The following is a 15,580-nucleotide window of genomic DNA, read 5'->3' as shown; positions in this document are numbered from 1 at the left end:
GAGTGACCCATGAGCCCTGTGATATGGTTTGGCTGTGTCCCCACCGAATCTCAACTTGAATTGTATCTCAGAATTCCCACGTGTTGTGGGAGGGACCCAGCGGGAGGTAATTAAATCATGGGGGCCCCTCTTCCCACGCTATTCTCGTGATAGTGAATAAACCTTACGAGATCTGATGGGTTTTAGCAGGGGTTTCCACTTTTGCTTCTTCCTCATTTTTCCCTTGCCACCGCCATGTAAGAAGTACCTTTCACCGTATTAATGAGGCCTTCCCAGCCATGTGGAACTGTAATTCCATTTAAACCTCTTTTTCTTCCCAGTCCACATATGTCTTTATCAGCAGCTTGAAAATGGACTGATATATCCTGATACTGTAGGGGGTGTCAGTCCATGACTTTTAGCAGATTCTCAAAGGTGATGCATAGTCCCAAAAGGGTTAATGAAGAACAAGCTTCAGGGGTAAACTCCTTCCTGCAACTCCGGTGTCATCAGCCACTGAATTTCCCATCATTCAGTCAGTCATGACTGGTGAGCCTCTTAAACGTTCTTAGAGGTATTTAGAGCTGTGTTTCTGGGACCCAGCCTCCTCTGGAAAGAGCCAAGTGGCAGACAGAGGAGGCGGCAGCCCTGCTGGGAGCACATCCAGCACTCACGCTGCTCCACGGGCCCTTTCCGTGGAACAGACGCTGTTCTCTCCAGGTGCAGGCCACAAAGGCAGACGCTGTCTGTGCTACCACCTTACTCACTCTTCTTATGGGGATCATGATCAAACCTGGGAAGTTGACGGGGTCTAAATCAAAATTAAGTGTAACCCAGGCTATCTTCTGCAGCTTCTCCCCTGCAACCTCACTCACGACATAAGCATTGTAGAGTGTTCTATTTTTATGATAATTTTCTGACTGACGGAAGTGAAGTGTCTTAGGGCTTAGTGCCTTAGAAAAGTCTAAGAGTCTTAGAAAAAGGGATCCTTTTTCTTTTTAATTTTTCTTTTCTTCTTCTTCTTCTTTTTTTTTTTTTTTGAGATGGAGTTTCACTTTTGTCACCTAGGCTGGAGTGCAACAGTGCCATCTCGGCTCACTGCAACCTCTGCCTCCCTGGTTCAAGAGATTCTCCCGCCTCAGCCTCCTGAGTAGCTGGGATTACAGGCACACACCACCATCGCTGGCTAGTCTTTGTATTTTTTTTTTTAGTAGAGATGGTGTTTCGCCATGTTAGCCAGGCTGGTCTCGAACTCCTGACCTCAAGAGATCCACCAGCCTGGGCCTCCTGAAGTGCTGGGATTACAGGCATGAGCCACCGCGCCTGGCCAGGGCTCATTTTACTAATGTGCATATGGCACCATATGGTGGCCCCTAATCCCTCCTCTAGAGCTCCTGTGTGAATGGCCTAGTAGGTTTGTCTAACATGGCTGCAAAGAGCTGTCTAGGAGCAGCCATTGAAAGCTATGGGGGCTGTTCCATCTGTGCATGATACAGAGCTTTCTAAGCATAGAGTCATCCAGAGAGAGTGGATTGCCATGGGAGATGGTTCTCCACTAGGAAAATTATTCAAACGTGGGCTAGAAAGCCATTTGGCTAGAATATTATAGAAGAAATTTAAGATGATTGGACTAGGTGGTGCTGTTGCCTTCCAATCTTGAGATTTTCTGAGCTGAATGTTATCTATTGGGTTTTACTGTGGACATTGTGGTCTGTAGAAAATAATTCTAACTATTCTTACCCATGTTTAAAATGTGTGTGTATGAAGGAGCTGGGGAGACAGTCGGGGCAGGAAGTAGTTTGGATATGTTCTATTTACACAGTAAACCCTCTCCTCTCCCCCTTATTATCACTCTGTTCCCTGTCAGCTTCTTCTGGGAGATACTGAGACTGTTCTGGACAAAGAAAATGGGTACATGTTGGGGATGGTGGAGAAGGAAGAGAGGGTATCACCTTAGCTGGCCATGGTATTGCTGTGCCTGAGTTATGCACCAGGCAAAAAGAGATGACAAATAAAAAGTCAGGTAGGTCATGCAGTGCTCAGCACTCGATGGGGCAGAGTTTAAGGGATGATGAAACGAAAAATAGCAAGACAAGGGTGTGCGCGCACAAGTACATGTGCAGTTGTGGCCGGCGGACACACAGGTATATCTTCTCCTAGAAAAGCCCAACACGTGGTTGACTGTGTGTGTGGCAACTTTAGGAAGAAGAAGAATTGTCTCCCACTCTGTGGGGAAATAGCTTAGCTTTCCATTTCTTTCTAGAAGGAGTGGGAACTTTGAAACAATGTCAACAATTAGAAAGCCCAGTTTACATCACCCCAGTCCCAAACTGGCAGAGAGAGAACCCCTCTCCTGGGGTTGATTAGGGGCCACATCTTTTGTGCCCTTCCTGCTCATTGGCATCTGAGGATGAGTGAGTCTCACTCACTGAGGCATGAATGTTGGGGTTCATCTGGCTAGTGAGGGATTGGGGAGAAAGCTTCATCTCATTTAAGGCCTTCTTGCCTGGCGTGGCTTACACCTGTCACCCCAGCTACTGGAGAGTCTGAGGTGGAAGATTGCTTGAGCCTAGGAATTAGAGGCTGCAGTGAGCTGTGATTGTGCAACTGCACTCTAGCTTGGGTAACAGAGGAGACCTTGTCTCTTAAAAAGAAAAAAAAAAAATAGTGCTTCTCATGACGGGAATTCCAGTCTTGGAGTTGCATGCTCTCAGAGCTAGAAAAGACATTAGTGGTCAGACTTCTTGTCCACTCCACGGTCCTTCTCAGAGTCACAGCTTTACCACCCTTAGGCGGGTCCAGTCAATGCGGAGTTAAACTGAGCCATGAGGGACTTTGATTTTTGCCTTCCCAGGGCTCTGCCCAGGACACCTGGCAGTTATCACCCTGCAAGACTGCCGTAGGCGAGACTGCCCTGGGGATGCCCATTTAACAGAAGCTGTCGCAAGATGGGGCCGCCTGTGGTGTGGGCTGACAGGCAGATGTGTAGGAGAGGCAATGGTTGTGGCTTCAGTGACTGGAAGGAAATATGTTATCTTCTCATTTCTTGCTAAGGCAAGGTCAGGCCTGGGGTCAGGGTCAGGCAGGGTTTTGATGTGGGATGCAGGCCCTGGAGGGATGGAAGCCAGGGGCTTTCTACACAGTCGAGCTCCTCCCGCTCTGCTTCTCTGAGGCTCAGTGCTGGGGGTTTGGTATTTCTAAAGCAGGGTCAGGAGAGGGTTGCTCTGGGGACGGTCCCAGCAAAAGCAGTGGGATGTTCTGTGTACTCAGAACATGAATTGCTGGTGGGGTGGGCGTGTGACGTGGCAGAGAGCAGGTATTAAGCAGTTTTTCCACCTGTCCTCTTTTCCACCTTGTGTCTTTGCCCCACTTTCCTATAGGTTTGCACTTGGACTCAGAGGCCGAATCTAGGCTATCTCTCCTAAAAGGACCATCCAGTACTGGAAAGTCGACTGAGGAGAGGCTCATCTATTGGATGGGATTTTCCCAGATGAGAGGGGCTGGGTGACAGAAAGTGGATGGATCCTGGCTGAGGCCTGCCGTCCCTTGGCCTGGGATCCTTGGAGGGACAAGAACAATCCCCGGGTTCTTCCCTCATGACCTGGGGATTGTTCTCTGCATTGCTCCCGACTTAGTGGAAGTGAAAGGTGTCCGGGGCTTAGGGATGCAGAAATGACTCAGAGCTAAGCTACCTAGATTCAAATCCAGCTCCAAGGACGATCACCTTCCCTGCACCTCAGTTTCTACCCCTAACCTGGGCAGTAAAGTATCCACTGGAGGGGGCTGTTGTGAGAGTGAAGTAAGTGAGTACACAGAAAAGCCATGGAGCAGGGCCCAGTGCGGAGCAGTAGGCATCTGCTCTGATGATTGTCATTGGAAAAGGACCCAGTTGGGCACTACAATCAGCCGTCCTTGTTTGGCCCCAGGCACCACCGCCTGCCTGGCTGTGGGACCCTGGGCAAGTCACTCAGAGTGCTCTGAACTTTGGCTTTGCTACCTGTAAAGTAGGACTGCTCCCTGCGTCACAGAACTGTTGTGAGGGCTAAATGAAATAATATATGCAGAGCTTAGCAGGCCTGGCATGTAGTAAATACTCCAGAAACATTTTTTTAAGTTCCAGGGTGGTGGTCTACCTGGATGTCACCTCTGATCTCTGAAAACCACAGGGATTGAGGATAGGAAAGCAGTGCTCCTTTCTGTGTCCACCTTGTCCCCACCTCACCTTCCTGCGCACCAGGAAAGGAGCCTGAGGAGTCAATAAGGCCAGAGGGGGAACCCCGCAGAGCGTGGTCAGCTGGGAAGGACTTGGGCAGTAGGAGCAGTGCAGGCAAAGGAGGGCCTGGCTCGGGAGTACGTGGCAGCACGCCTGTCCTCAGCAGACACCTCCCACTGCCTATGCCCCTGGTGGGGGCCAGCCCAGCTTAGGTTATCTCGGCTCATTGTCCACTGGTGTTTTCTTCGATGCTCCCTGGGAACTGGTAGTGCTGGAAGGGGTGGCAAGTGGCCTCAGCCGGCTCACAGTTCTGGGACTGGGCCCAGGTCTTGAAAGCCCCTTGAGCTCTCCTCCTTCCCTGCTTAGGCTACTGGAAGACAGAGGTCTCCAAAGAAAAACAAAAGCTGGGGTCTAGACATACCCATCTGGGGTCTGACTTAAAGGCCTTTGCCTCCTGTTGGCATCAGAGAAGGAAACTCTGTGTGTGTGTGTGTGTGTGGGTGTGTGTGTGTGTGTGTGTGTGTGTGTGTCTGTCTGTCTGTCTGTCTACGTCTGCAGGTGGACCAGCAGGGCTGGGTGTGAGTAGAAGTGGAAAGGGTACAATTCTGCCCGTCCCTCGTTGCTGGCCCCCCCTGCCAGCTGCTAAGATCCAGAGTCTGGGCACCAGAGTCAGCTCTACTGCAGCTGGGGGTGTTGAGCGTGTCTGGGGAAGAGCTAAAAGTGGCAGAAAACATCCTGTTTGAAAGCAATACATTGCTGTATTTAACCCCTGCAGCACCTGCTCCGCCTACACCCAGTCTCCACAGACAGGAGATCTCAGACACCTGCCTTTGAAGCTGTCCCAAGAGGCCAAGGCTGTGGGCTGCTATCCAAGCCCGCCCCATTCCCAGCTCTTGTGCGGCTCCTCCACTGCCCTGCCTCGGGCAGCTGTCTTCCCGCTCTTAGCAGTGGGCCACGTGGCCCAGTTGCTCTGCTTCCTGAGCTGCCTACAATCTGGAGATGGAGGGGGTAGTGTGGGTCTCCCTAAGGAAAAGGCCCTTCTTCCCTCCTGACAGCCTGGGCTGTGAGAGGAGGAGGAGTGCCTAGGTGGGAGGTTGTTTCCTTCTGCCCGGGGCTGGTTGCCGCCACCCCTTCCCACGGCTCCTGCTACTCCCTGCCTCGAGGGAGGGCCATCCTGGCTGCTGCCAGCCTCCACCCCCACACCCCTGCCAGCGATGACATGGCATGCCTGCCCCCAACAAGCCACTTCTGTTTGCAGTCCCTGATCTGGGGACTAAAGTCCCTGGAAAGATCCTCTCGTGCCCACTTCCTTAGAGACTGGTGAGGCGGTCCGTGCTCCGCTTTAGATAAAAGGTTTCCCCTTCTTCATTTCAGAAGGCTTTGGGTCTGAAGTATCTGTGAGACCTCATAGAAGAGCACCCCCGGGCTCCACTTACATGCCCTGTGCTCCTTCAGGTAGGTGTTTCCTCATCAGCCACAACTTCCCTGGCTTTCTGTTTTCAAGGGGCAAGGGTGGGCCATAAGAAGGTGGTGGGCAGGGGAAGGAAGGGATACCACCCAGGATCTTGCAAGGTGGGTCCCGGACCAGCAGAGTCTGCAGCTGAGATGCATGAGTGTGTGGGGTGCGGGTGGGAGTTCAGAGAAAGGCTCAGGAGATGGGGCTTGCTGACTCCGGCTATGACCCTGGCTGGGCTCTCCTGTGCGTCTGATATTTCCTATCCAGCCCCATCTCCTCTTTCTCTTTCCTGCCTTCTGTAGTCTCTGCCTGTCATTCCTGGGACTTTCAGCTTTCAAGCCGCAGAGGCTTGGGCATCTTCTCCACATGTGGACTCTGGTCCTGGGCACTGGCTTCTTGATAGCAGCAAATAACCTTAGGCAGGTTTGGGTCTTCTGTCAGCTCCCCTGAAATGGGCCTCTGGCTGCTCAATCCAGTCTTTCCAGCCTTCACCCCCAGCATGGAGACCTCCTGATGTCAGGGCAGCACCCCACCCCATTGCAGGACTGCCCTGTTGCTGTGCTGTGGTAGTATGTTGTTCCAACTCGCTTGTATCATAGCATCTCCAAATGAGCCCATGTGATGCTGAACATGTGTTGGACTGATTTAACAGATATTCCTTCCTACCCCCCATTTGATTTCTCTGTTTTCCACGAAATCCACCAGATACTTGGGAGCCTGGATGACCCAGACTCTGTAGCAACACCATGATGACTCGGAGCTGCAGCATCTCAGCTGACCCGGGGTTAAGCCACAAGCATCCTGGATGGTTTCCCCCTATTACCCCACAATGATATTGGGCCTCCGGGATGCTGGCAACATCTTGACCGTGTGCTATGTTCTAAACCCTGCAGGCGTCAGCTTGGACTTGGGATGGTCTTTCGGGACAATGTTGATAGACCCACAAGCACTTTTCTATTTCTAATTGTTTTTAAATTATGAAATGTTTATATATTCAGAAGGGCATGCAAACACAGATGTACAAAACATAGAGGTAGTGTTTTGATAATAGTAATAATAAGAAGATACCATATGCTCACTACTCAAAGAAATAGAATACGGCTACTACATAACGCATACCCCTCCCCAATCTTATCTCTCCAAAGGTTTCTGTTAATCATTCCTTTGTTCTTTTTTTCTGAAATTTTCTTATAGGTTAAGGGGGTGCCTGTGCAGGTTTGTTACAAAGGTATATTGCATGATACTGAGATTTTGAGTATGAATGAATTGTCTCCCAGGTTGAGGGCATAGTACCCAATAGGTTGTTTTTCAGCCCCTGCCCCTGTCCACTTGTATTCCCAGTGTCCATTGTTCTCATCTTTATGTCCATATGTACATGATGTTTAGCTCCCACTTATAAGTGAGAACATGGGCTATTTGGTTTTCTGTTTCTGGCTTAGTTTCCTTAGGATAATGGTCTCCAGCTGTATCCATGTTGCTGCAAAGGACAAAGGACTCGATTTTGTTCTTTTTTATGGTTGCATAGCATTTCAGTGTGTGTGTGGGTATGTGTGTATACATGTATATGTGTGTGTGTGTATGTGTATATATACACACACATATACACATATATTGCATATACATATATATGTACATATACATATATACACACACACATATATATACACACACACATACACACACACACACACACACACACACACACACACACATATACACTGCATTTTCTTTATCAGTCCAGAGTTGATGGGCACCTGGGTTGATTCCATGTCTTTGCTATCACTACAATGATCTTTGTTCTTTTTCTGAAAGTGCTTCTCTCTTTATATGTAAGTATATATTTATACTTGCTAAACTTTAATGTATATATACTTGCTAAACTTTACATAAAAGTATGTATTAATGTATATTTAATGTATACTTAATGTATATATTATATAAACATTAGAGTTTAACAAGTATAAGTCTAGCTGTGAATGAAATTAGCAATAGTGTCACTATTATTATTAGGATGGTTCAAAAGTAATTACGATCTTTGCCATTATTTTCAATGGCCAAAACCACAATTACTTTTGCACCAACCTGATATATTAAGGTTTCCAGAAAAAGAAAAGCTAAATGAGGTTAGGGAATCTCCGAGGTCTGTCTGTGACCGGGATTCCCTCTGTCCCTTTGGGACTGGCGATACTATATTCTTGCTTATCTGCACCACTTCTTTCCCTTGGTGTGAAGCTCTTTGGGGAATTTTTAGATAGTATTTGTTTTATTCATTTGGCAGTAGTAGTTTCTAGACGTGTCTTAAAGTTTGGGCTTCTCTGGGCCTCATTTGTAAAGGGGATGATGATAATAGCATCTACACCATGGAGTGGTATGAAGGTGAAATAAGACTTAATGAGCTTCGATATTCCACACCCTCTATCAGAGATCATGGGCCTAGTCATTGAAAAGTAGCTCAGAGCCTCCCAAGGGCCCCCAGAATCTGCCTCTGTCACCCAGGGGCAGGAGGAAATGGTACCCTGGGATGGAGTGGGTTCTTGTTTCTTCTTTCCTGGCTTTCTTTCTTATTTTTCTTCTGACATGAAGGACCCTTTGCCTTGGGTCAAAGGGGTCACTGAAACCTGTAATGACCCTTTTGAGGATTCGGATAAAGTTGGGAGAACTGGGAGGCAGTGGGGTCTGAAAGCATTTTAGGGCAGTCTGAGGTATTCCAGAATCATCTCTGAGCCTAACAGTAGACAGGATTAGACGCGGCAGGCAAAGCCGAGGGCCCAGTTTTGGCTAATGAAAGAGTCACGCCAGCTGCTTCCTGAGAAGGCCCTCTCAAAGCTGTGGCCTTTCGTTTCTTCTGTCTCTTCTCCTTTTCCTCAAGTGTGAAATCCATCTCTAGATGATAATGCCTATTTATAAAAACCATCTCTGAAAACACAATTAATTGTATAGGACTCACATGACTCAGAAGAACATTCAAAATAATGTTTTAAGTATTATTGCCCAAAAAAGGGGGGATGTATCTTGAAATTTTGATCATCTTGGTACCAGAACAAAAGGGGCATAAGCCTATTAGCCCTGAGCTTTATGGTTGCAAGGAGCTGGGGCTGGAATAACCAGGGCACCTAAACCACCAAAATCACTCCTCACCCTCAAGAGGAGGAGGCCTAAGGGTTTCTCTTCACATGTAGGTGCTGAGGCTGAGGGAGGACTCTCGTTTTCCCTTGGAGAGGGCATTGGGCAGGATAGAAGCCCCCGACCTGGTTCAGGTCTGTGCCTGAGGCAGAGCTAGTGCCAGTAGTATGCATGGGTTCATTCATATGATCCTTGCAGCCTGGAAGTAAAACACCTTTTCCAATGCAGACAGTGGGGGCATGCAGAGATGAACCACTAAACCCAAGTTAGCCTGACAGATGCAACATCTGAAACCAGGCAGCTGATTCCAAGCCATGCTCTGAGCCAGCTTTGTAGGGAGAATCATATATGAGGGCTCAAAAGGCACTGTGCCCAGGCCTGGGCCCTGGGGAGATGCCCACCCTGGCTGAGCTCCCTGGGGGTGGGAGATGGGGGCGGTGGGATGAGGCTAGGGGGTGGGTGGCACCAAGGATGCCAGCTGGCCCTGGCACTGATTCTGGCTCTGACCGTGGCCTGCTTGCTGTTCTTACAGGGATGGAGGCAATGGCAGCCAGCACTTCCCTGCCTGACCCTGGAGACTTCGACCGGAATGTGCCCCGGATCTGTGGGGTGTGTGGAGATCGAGCCACGGGCTTTCACTTCAATGCTATGACCTGTGAAGGCTGCAAAGGCTTCTTCAGGTGAGGCTTCTTCCCAGGCTCTCCCCAAGGGAAAGGGAGGGAGAAGAAGCACGGTGTTTCCATAAAGGGAGCCCCTGAATTTTTCACGTCTCCTTCCTTGTAATGTCCATGGAACATGCGGCGCTCACAGCCATAGGAGCAGGAAGGTCTTGGTGAGTGCTTTCTTCTTTTCCCTCCTCTCAGCTCCAGATGTGTCCCCTGACTCACTTGGAAATTGCTTTCCTGAGGTTGCTGTGTGGGTCTCTGTCTTTCTATTACACCTGTGACCCATAGCCTCCTGCACCAACCCATGTGTCCGTCCTTCCAGAATGAACCTCCTCCCTGTTGATGATCATAGCTTCCTCACTCAAGACACAGGCATGTCTTTGGGGAAAGCCCAAGAACATGGCTTCAGAGCTTGCCTTTCCATCCAATCCAAACTGTTCCTTGGAACATGGGAAATGGCACCTCTTGTCGGGTCATCATGATCTGTACCCGTGTCTTCACCCAAGGATTGTTTGTCCTGGTCTGAAAGTCAACCTTGGAACACCCAGGCAGTGTCAGGAATATACCTGCATTCCTGTATCAGGGCCAGTTTCTTTACCAACACACTCCCCTTACATGAGCCCAGGATTACAGGTGTGATAGGTGTGGGAAAAGCACTGGAGGTTCCCATCCAAAGCCAGGGTGGGAGGGTGGGAAAGGGGTGAATTGGGGCAGGAACTGGGAATCATGAGAAATTAGCGTTTGGCATGTATTGGAGAGACAGAGACAGTAGCCTGAAAGAAGGCAGCCAAAACAGAGCTTCTGTCTAGCAGTCTAGACTGGAGGTGACTATGGCAGGGCTCTAACCATCAAATGAGGAAAGCACAAATCAAGTCCAGAGGAGGATGCTGAGGTCGGCTTGGTTGTCTAAACTGGAGTGCTCTCCTCGCCTTGGGAGCACAGTGAATTCAAGTCCAGGTGCTTGTGTGGGACTCTTACTCAAGGACTTGGGGGCTCTCTGTCAACACAAACTCCCAATTCACCTGCCCTCTGCCCCAGGAATCAGCAGGCCCAGAGTTTCATGGCCTTGAGCAATTGCTGGGCAGCGGGATTTCTGTGGGTGCTAATTGCCTGTTTGGCCTGGCACTGACTGCCCGCTTGGCTTCCTGGCAACCTACTCCCCAGCTCGGGGAACCAGACAAGCAGCATCGCTGGCTCTAAGTCCTGTTGCTGCATTTGCCAATCCTCGGGCCAGAGGTCCACACATCCTGCAGGGTGGGCCTTCTAGAGCCCTGGTTGTGTGTCCCAGGTGACACATGAACCCTTTTCTGCCAGGTCCTGGGACATGGGGGGCTGCCTTGAGTGCTAAGGAAGGGGGAATCTAATGCACACCTCAGAGCCTGCTTACTACCATGAAACCCATCAGAAAGGCGTGGTCTGGGGTGCTGGCCATGGCAATAATTTATGGGATATCCTTGCTCAAATGGATGTCCTTGACATCTCTAGGCTTTAATTAACTCAACTAATGTCATGCATGTATTGATATCCAGCCCCTCTGCTACATAGTGTTAATCTGAGGATTAATGAGATGACATGTAAAAAAGTGCTTTGAAAAACACTTTTTCAGTCTGATGAAAAAAGCTGAGATTTTTTAGCCTGATGGGCCACTACTACTGCCCTTCATGGAACCATGCTCTCATAAAATAAACAAAAGTCGCGCAGCCAGCCAGCAAGCCAGTCACTTTCCTCGTGTGTGTGTGTGTGCGTGTGTGTTTAATTTTTTTATAGTGATGGGGCCTCCCTATGTTGCCCAGGCTGGTCTCAAACTCCTGGGCCCAAACGATCCTTCCATCTTGGCCTCCCAAAGTTCTACGATTAATGGCATGAGCCACCATGTCTGGCCTTGTGTTTCTTTCACTCATTCCCTCACCAGACTTGAATCAGCATTTATGATCTGGCATTGGGCTAGGAGCTGTCAATATGGAGTTTCTCACCGAAAGTCATATCTTGTCAATCTGCAACCAAAACATTTGGTTATGGAGTCTCTACCCTCAAATCCACTCTCTCCTCCTAGGCCTCCTTCCCCCTGAGATCCAGTTCTGGGAAATGAGAATCTTAGATGGCAGCTGGTTGAGTGGTGACATATTGAACGCCAGTTCCTCACTGGAGTGGCTCTGACTGCTATGCATCTGTAGTTGCTGCCCTTGGACACACCACTAGGCTGGGAATCCTCAGGACAGGAATGTGTGAGGCATCTGGGTGGAGGGAGGACAGGTCCTGTCATGCCCCGGGCTGAGTGTGGAAGACGGCAGAATGAACAAGGATGGTATGTTTGTAGTCTGTGTCACCACAGACTGACAGAGTGACTGTGTTGCTTGTGGGCACATGATGCCACCATAACCCACCATCAATCCACCTCCACAAGAGCCCTTAGAGTCTGTTGCTGGCTGTTGGTCACAACCACTGCTTGCAATGCCTGGCACTATGGGCTGCAGACTGGTTTTGTCTTGTTACCCTGTCCTCAGTCTACCTTACTTAGATCTTTACTGTCCCTGTCTTGATGACTAAGTCAGGCTGCTACATTCTAAAGGGCCAACATGTCTGTCACTTGCTTGAGGATGTGGATGAAAGAGAGTGAGTGGGGTTATCTATGGATTGTCCAAGAGTAATGTTCAGAAACTTGAGGGAAGGTCACTGAAGCTGTCAAGAAAGACAGCTGCAAGGTTCTGAATTTTGTTTGATATGTAAATAAACACACGTGCACACACACACACACACACACACACACGCAGACAGTCAATCTTCATTATTCATGGATTCTGTATTTGCAAATCTGCCCTCTTGCTAAAATTTACCAAAATCAATACTTGCAGCCCCTTTGTGGTCATTTGTGAACATGTGCAGAGCAGTGAAAAACTCGCGTGGCTTGGCACCTATCTTCCCAGCCAGGGTCTTCACAATCTATTTAGTGCTACCTTTTTTGCCTTTTTGTGATTTTTGTTGGTGACTTTGCTGTTTAAAACAGTTCCCAAGTGTAGTGCTGCACTGCTGTCTGGTGTTCCTAAGTGCAAGGCTGTGATGTGCCTTACAGGGAAACTAGGTGTGTTAGACAAGCTTCCTGCAGACAACATTGCTGCTGGCTGTTTGTTCAATGTTAACAAATCAACAGTATCTATTGAATAAGATGTCGTTAAACAGAAAACTCACATAAGACAAGGTGATGTGTTGATCAGTTGATGAAAATTTTGTGACCAGAGGCTTGCAGAAACCTCACCCTGTGTTTCCCCCAGGAACAATGTTTCAATATTCACTAATCCAGTGTCCACAGTGACTTTATAGACCATTACTACCGTGAATAATGAGAATCAGCTATACATACATCATTTCTCCCCTTCTTCCACCCTTGATGCCTGCTTCTCCTTCTTTGCTTCATCCAAATTTTATTTGGAAGTTTTCCATTTTGGTCTGGTCTACATAGTTGCTTGAGAACCCTGTGGTCGCTTACATCTGTTTGTGAAACTCTGATCCCAGGAAGCAAGGACAATATCAGTGGTTTGTACCTTCTCTATGGTGGGCGCTGCATCCTTGCATCCTTGGGAACACAGAGATGACAGCAACTAAGTCCTTGCTCTCAAGGAGCTTGCTTGGCCCTTTCCTGTTAATTATTGATAGACAGCATTGCTTGAATGTTGGGTCACCAGCTGTTTTCCAAGCCCTGGAAACCAGGAATTCAATCCCATTTGACCATCTAGTATTTGGTTTGGCTTCTAAGATAGTTAACTAAACTGCTCTAGGAGCTAGTTGTTATCATCAAAACTAGTCTAAGACTCATAATCTAGCTGAAGTGTGATGATGGTTAGAAGATTAGAGAGGGATCACACTTCTATTGATCTATGATCGGGCATTAGAGGCCATTGCTGGTCAATTCCTTCGGCCAGCTCTTTCATGTTGCTTGTGCTTCTTGATATTCTGGAATACAGGGACATCCTCAGAGAAAGATGATATTTCCATTGTGAATATAAGGTTGGCACAGGCAGGCTTGTAGATGGCCAGACACCTCTTGGCTATATGTTAACAACTAAAGCATAAGTAAGAGCCAGAGGAGGAAAAACATTTGGAATACGTCTATTCCAAATGATATATATAGTGGATAATCCATATATGTATATGCATGTGGATGAATATGGTCATGGATGGCTTTGTCCGGGATCTGATATAAAGGAAAGGTGTAATGGACAGAGAAGAAAATCAGAGGAACCCCTTTGATGAAGAGAATGAAGGTGGATGGTGAGGTTTAAGAGCTGATCCTGGAAGGCAGGATGAGAAACAGGTCATCGTTTGCCTGCTTATCTTGTCTTCTTCCTCCCTGTTGGGATGCTTTAATCAGGACGCTGTGCAGCTGTGTGCTACAAGCTACAAGCTAACAAAGACAGTGCAGAGAAGTGCGTTTTCGCGTCCTAGCTCCATGAAGACTTTGTTAATTATGGGTCATGCAGAGTGCAGGGGGCAAAAGGTAGGCTGGCGAGGATCCAGGAACATGAGGAATGTTCTGGCATTCAGGAAGGTCACCCCACTGAAATTTGTGGCTCTTCTAGCAACCTGATGTGAAGGGAAGCAGAGAAATAGGGCAGATGTCCAGGAATTTAAAACCTAAACTGCTTAAAGGAGAGAAAATAGAGAAAAAAGGGAGGAACAGCCACACGGGGTATTCTATGGGCACAAGTAAATGAGTGACCAAGAAGTCAGTGGTGCTGGAGAGACTTTGTCCAGGTCCAGTTTGGCAGCCAGCCTCCATTCACAGATGTTCATGGATGTGAATGAAAGAGAATGAGTGGGGTGATCTATGGATGGTCCAAGAGTAATGGTTCAGAAGCTTGGGTTGAGGAGGCCAGAATATTTGGAGAGGGAAGGTCACTGAAGCTATCAAGAAAGACAGCTGCAAGGATAGGATTTAACATTACCTTTTTGTCATTCTTTTATTTCTTTTGAAATTCAGCACTCTAATCAGGGCTCATTTGCATGACTTTGCACTCAGCACACACTTGAGATCTTCCCTGTGCTTGGGTTATACAGGGCCAGTGGAGAGCATGGTCAGATGTGACCCCACACTTCCAAAGCATCCTTCTAGAGACTGCTTGAATCCCTAGGGGGATTTGTCCTGGAGGAGTCCTTCAAACAGCCTCTACTTCATGCTCCTGGACTTTGGGAAAGCATGTTTTTTACTGCTGCTGTAGCTTGGATTGAGAGATGGTACATTCCTGATGAGGACCATAGTATATATGAAGATCAGTGTATTAGTCCATATTCACACTGCTATAAAGAACTACCCAAGACTGACTAATTTATAAAGAAAGAGGTTTAATTGACTCATGGTTCTGTATGGATGGGGAAGCCTCAGGAAACTTACAATCATGGTGGAAGGGAAAGGGGAAGCAAGGCCTGTCTTACATGGCAGCAGGAAAGAGAGAGAGAGAGCAAGTGAAGGGGGAAGTGCTACACTTTAAAACCATCAGATCTTGTGAAAATTCACTCAGTATCACAAGAACAACAAGGAGGAAATCTGTCCCCATGATCCACTCATGTCCCAGCAGGCCCCTCCTTTGACACATGGGGATTATAATTCAAGATGGGATTTGGGTGGGGACACAGAGCCAAACTATATCAATCAGATTCCTTGGAGTCAAACAGATCTTGATTCTAATTCCAGCTTTCACACTTGCTAGCTGTGTGACTTAAAGCAAGTTATTTAACTTTCCTGTGCTTTTTTGTGTCACTTGTAAAACAGGGATAATACCTACCCAAAAGGTTGTTGAGAACATTGGCGATAGTATGTAAAATACTGACCTAGAAAGCTTCCAATGGTGATCACTAGTATCATTATCCCTTTTTAGTGTCTTAGTTTTGTGGACAGACGATCCTTTCTTCCTTTCCTCTAACATAGAACTTGGAAAGTGTAACTATGTGATGTGTTGGCAGTGGTCTCTGAAAAGAGGTTCCTAAACAGAAGGAGGTATGAAGAGGGAAGGGCTGGGCCAGGGGCTCTGAGAGAGCTTCATGTCAGTCAAAGGCTGGCTGGTGCTCAACAGAACTGGACTGGTGCTCAACAGAACTCAACAGGCTGGCTGGTAGAACTGGCTGGTGCTCAACAGAACTGGACAGTGGTTG

General features: G+C 48.0%; 2 protein-coding genes across 4 annotated transcripts in view; one reads left to right on the top strand and one right to left on the bottom strand.

The window, feature by feature from the left end:
• Positions 1–15,580, bottom strand: part of TMEM106C (transmembrane protein 106C) — a 259,203-nt gene that overhangs the window by 83,904 nt on the left and 159,719 nt on the right. The window lies entirely within an intron of this gene.
• VDR (vitamin D receptor) overlaps positions 1–15,580 on the top strand; it is a 105,649-nt gene that overhangs the window by 57,856 nt on the left and 32,213 nt on the right. For 2 of the 3 annotated variants that reach the window (XM_050746923.1, XM_050746921.1), the window contains exons 2-3: positions 5,567–5,647; positions 9,304–9,451. In XM_050746923.1, coding sequence (XP_050602880.1) covers positions 5,629–5,647; positions 9,304–9,451 — 167 coding nt within the window. In that variant the 5' untranslated portion in view covers positions 5,567–5,628. The remainder of the gene's footprint in view (positions 1–5,566; positions 5,648–9,303; positions 9,452–15,580) is intronic. The other variant, XM_050746922.1, reaches the window with a different exon arrangement.

Source organism: Macaca thibetana, chromosome 11, assembly GCF_024542745.1.
Source record: "Macaca thibetana thibetana isolate TM-01 chromosome 11, ASM2454274v1, whole genome shotgun sequence".
NCBI classification, from domain to species: Eukaryota; Metazoa; Chordata; class Mammalia; order Primates; family Cercopithecidae; genus Macaca; species Macaca thibetana.
This window is presented reverse-complemented; position numbering and strand designations above follow the sequence as displayed.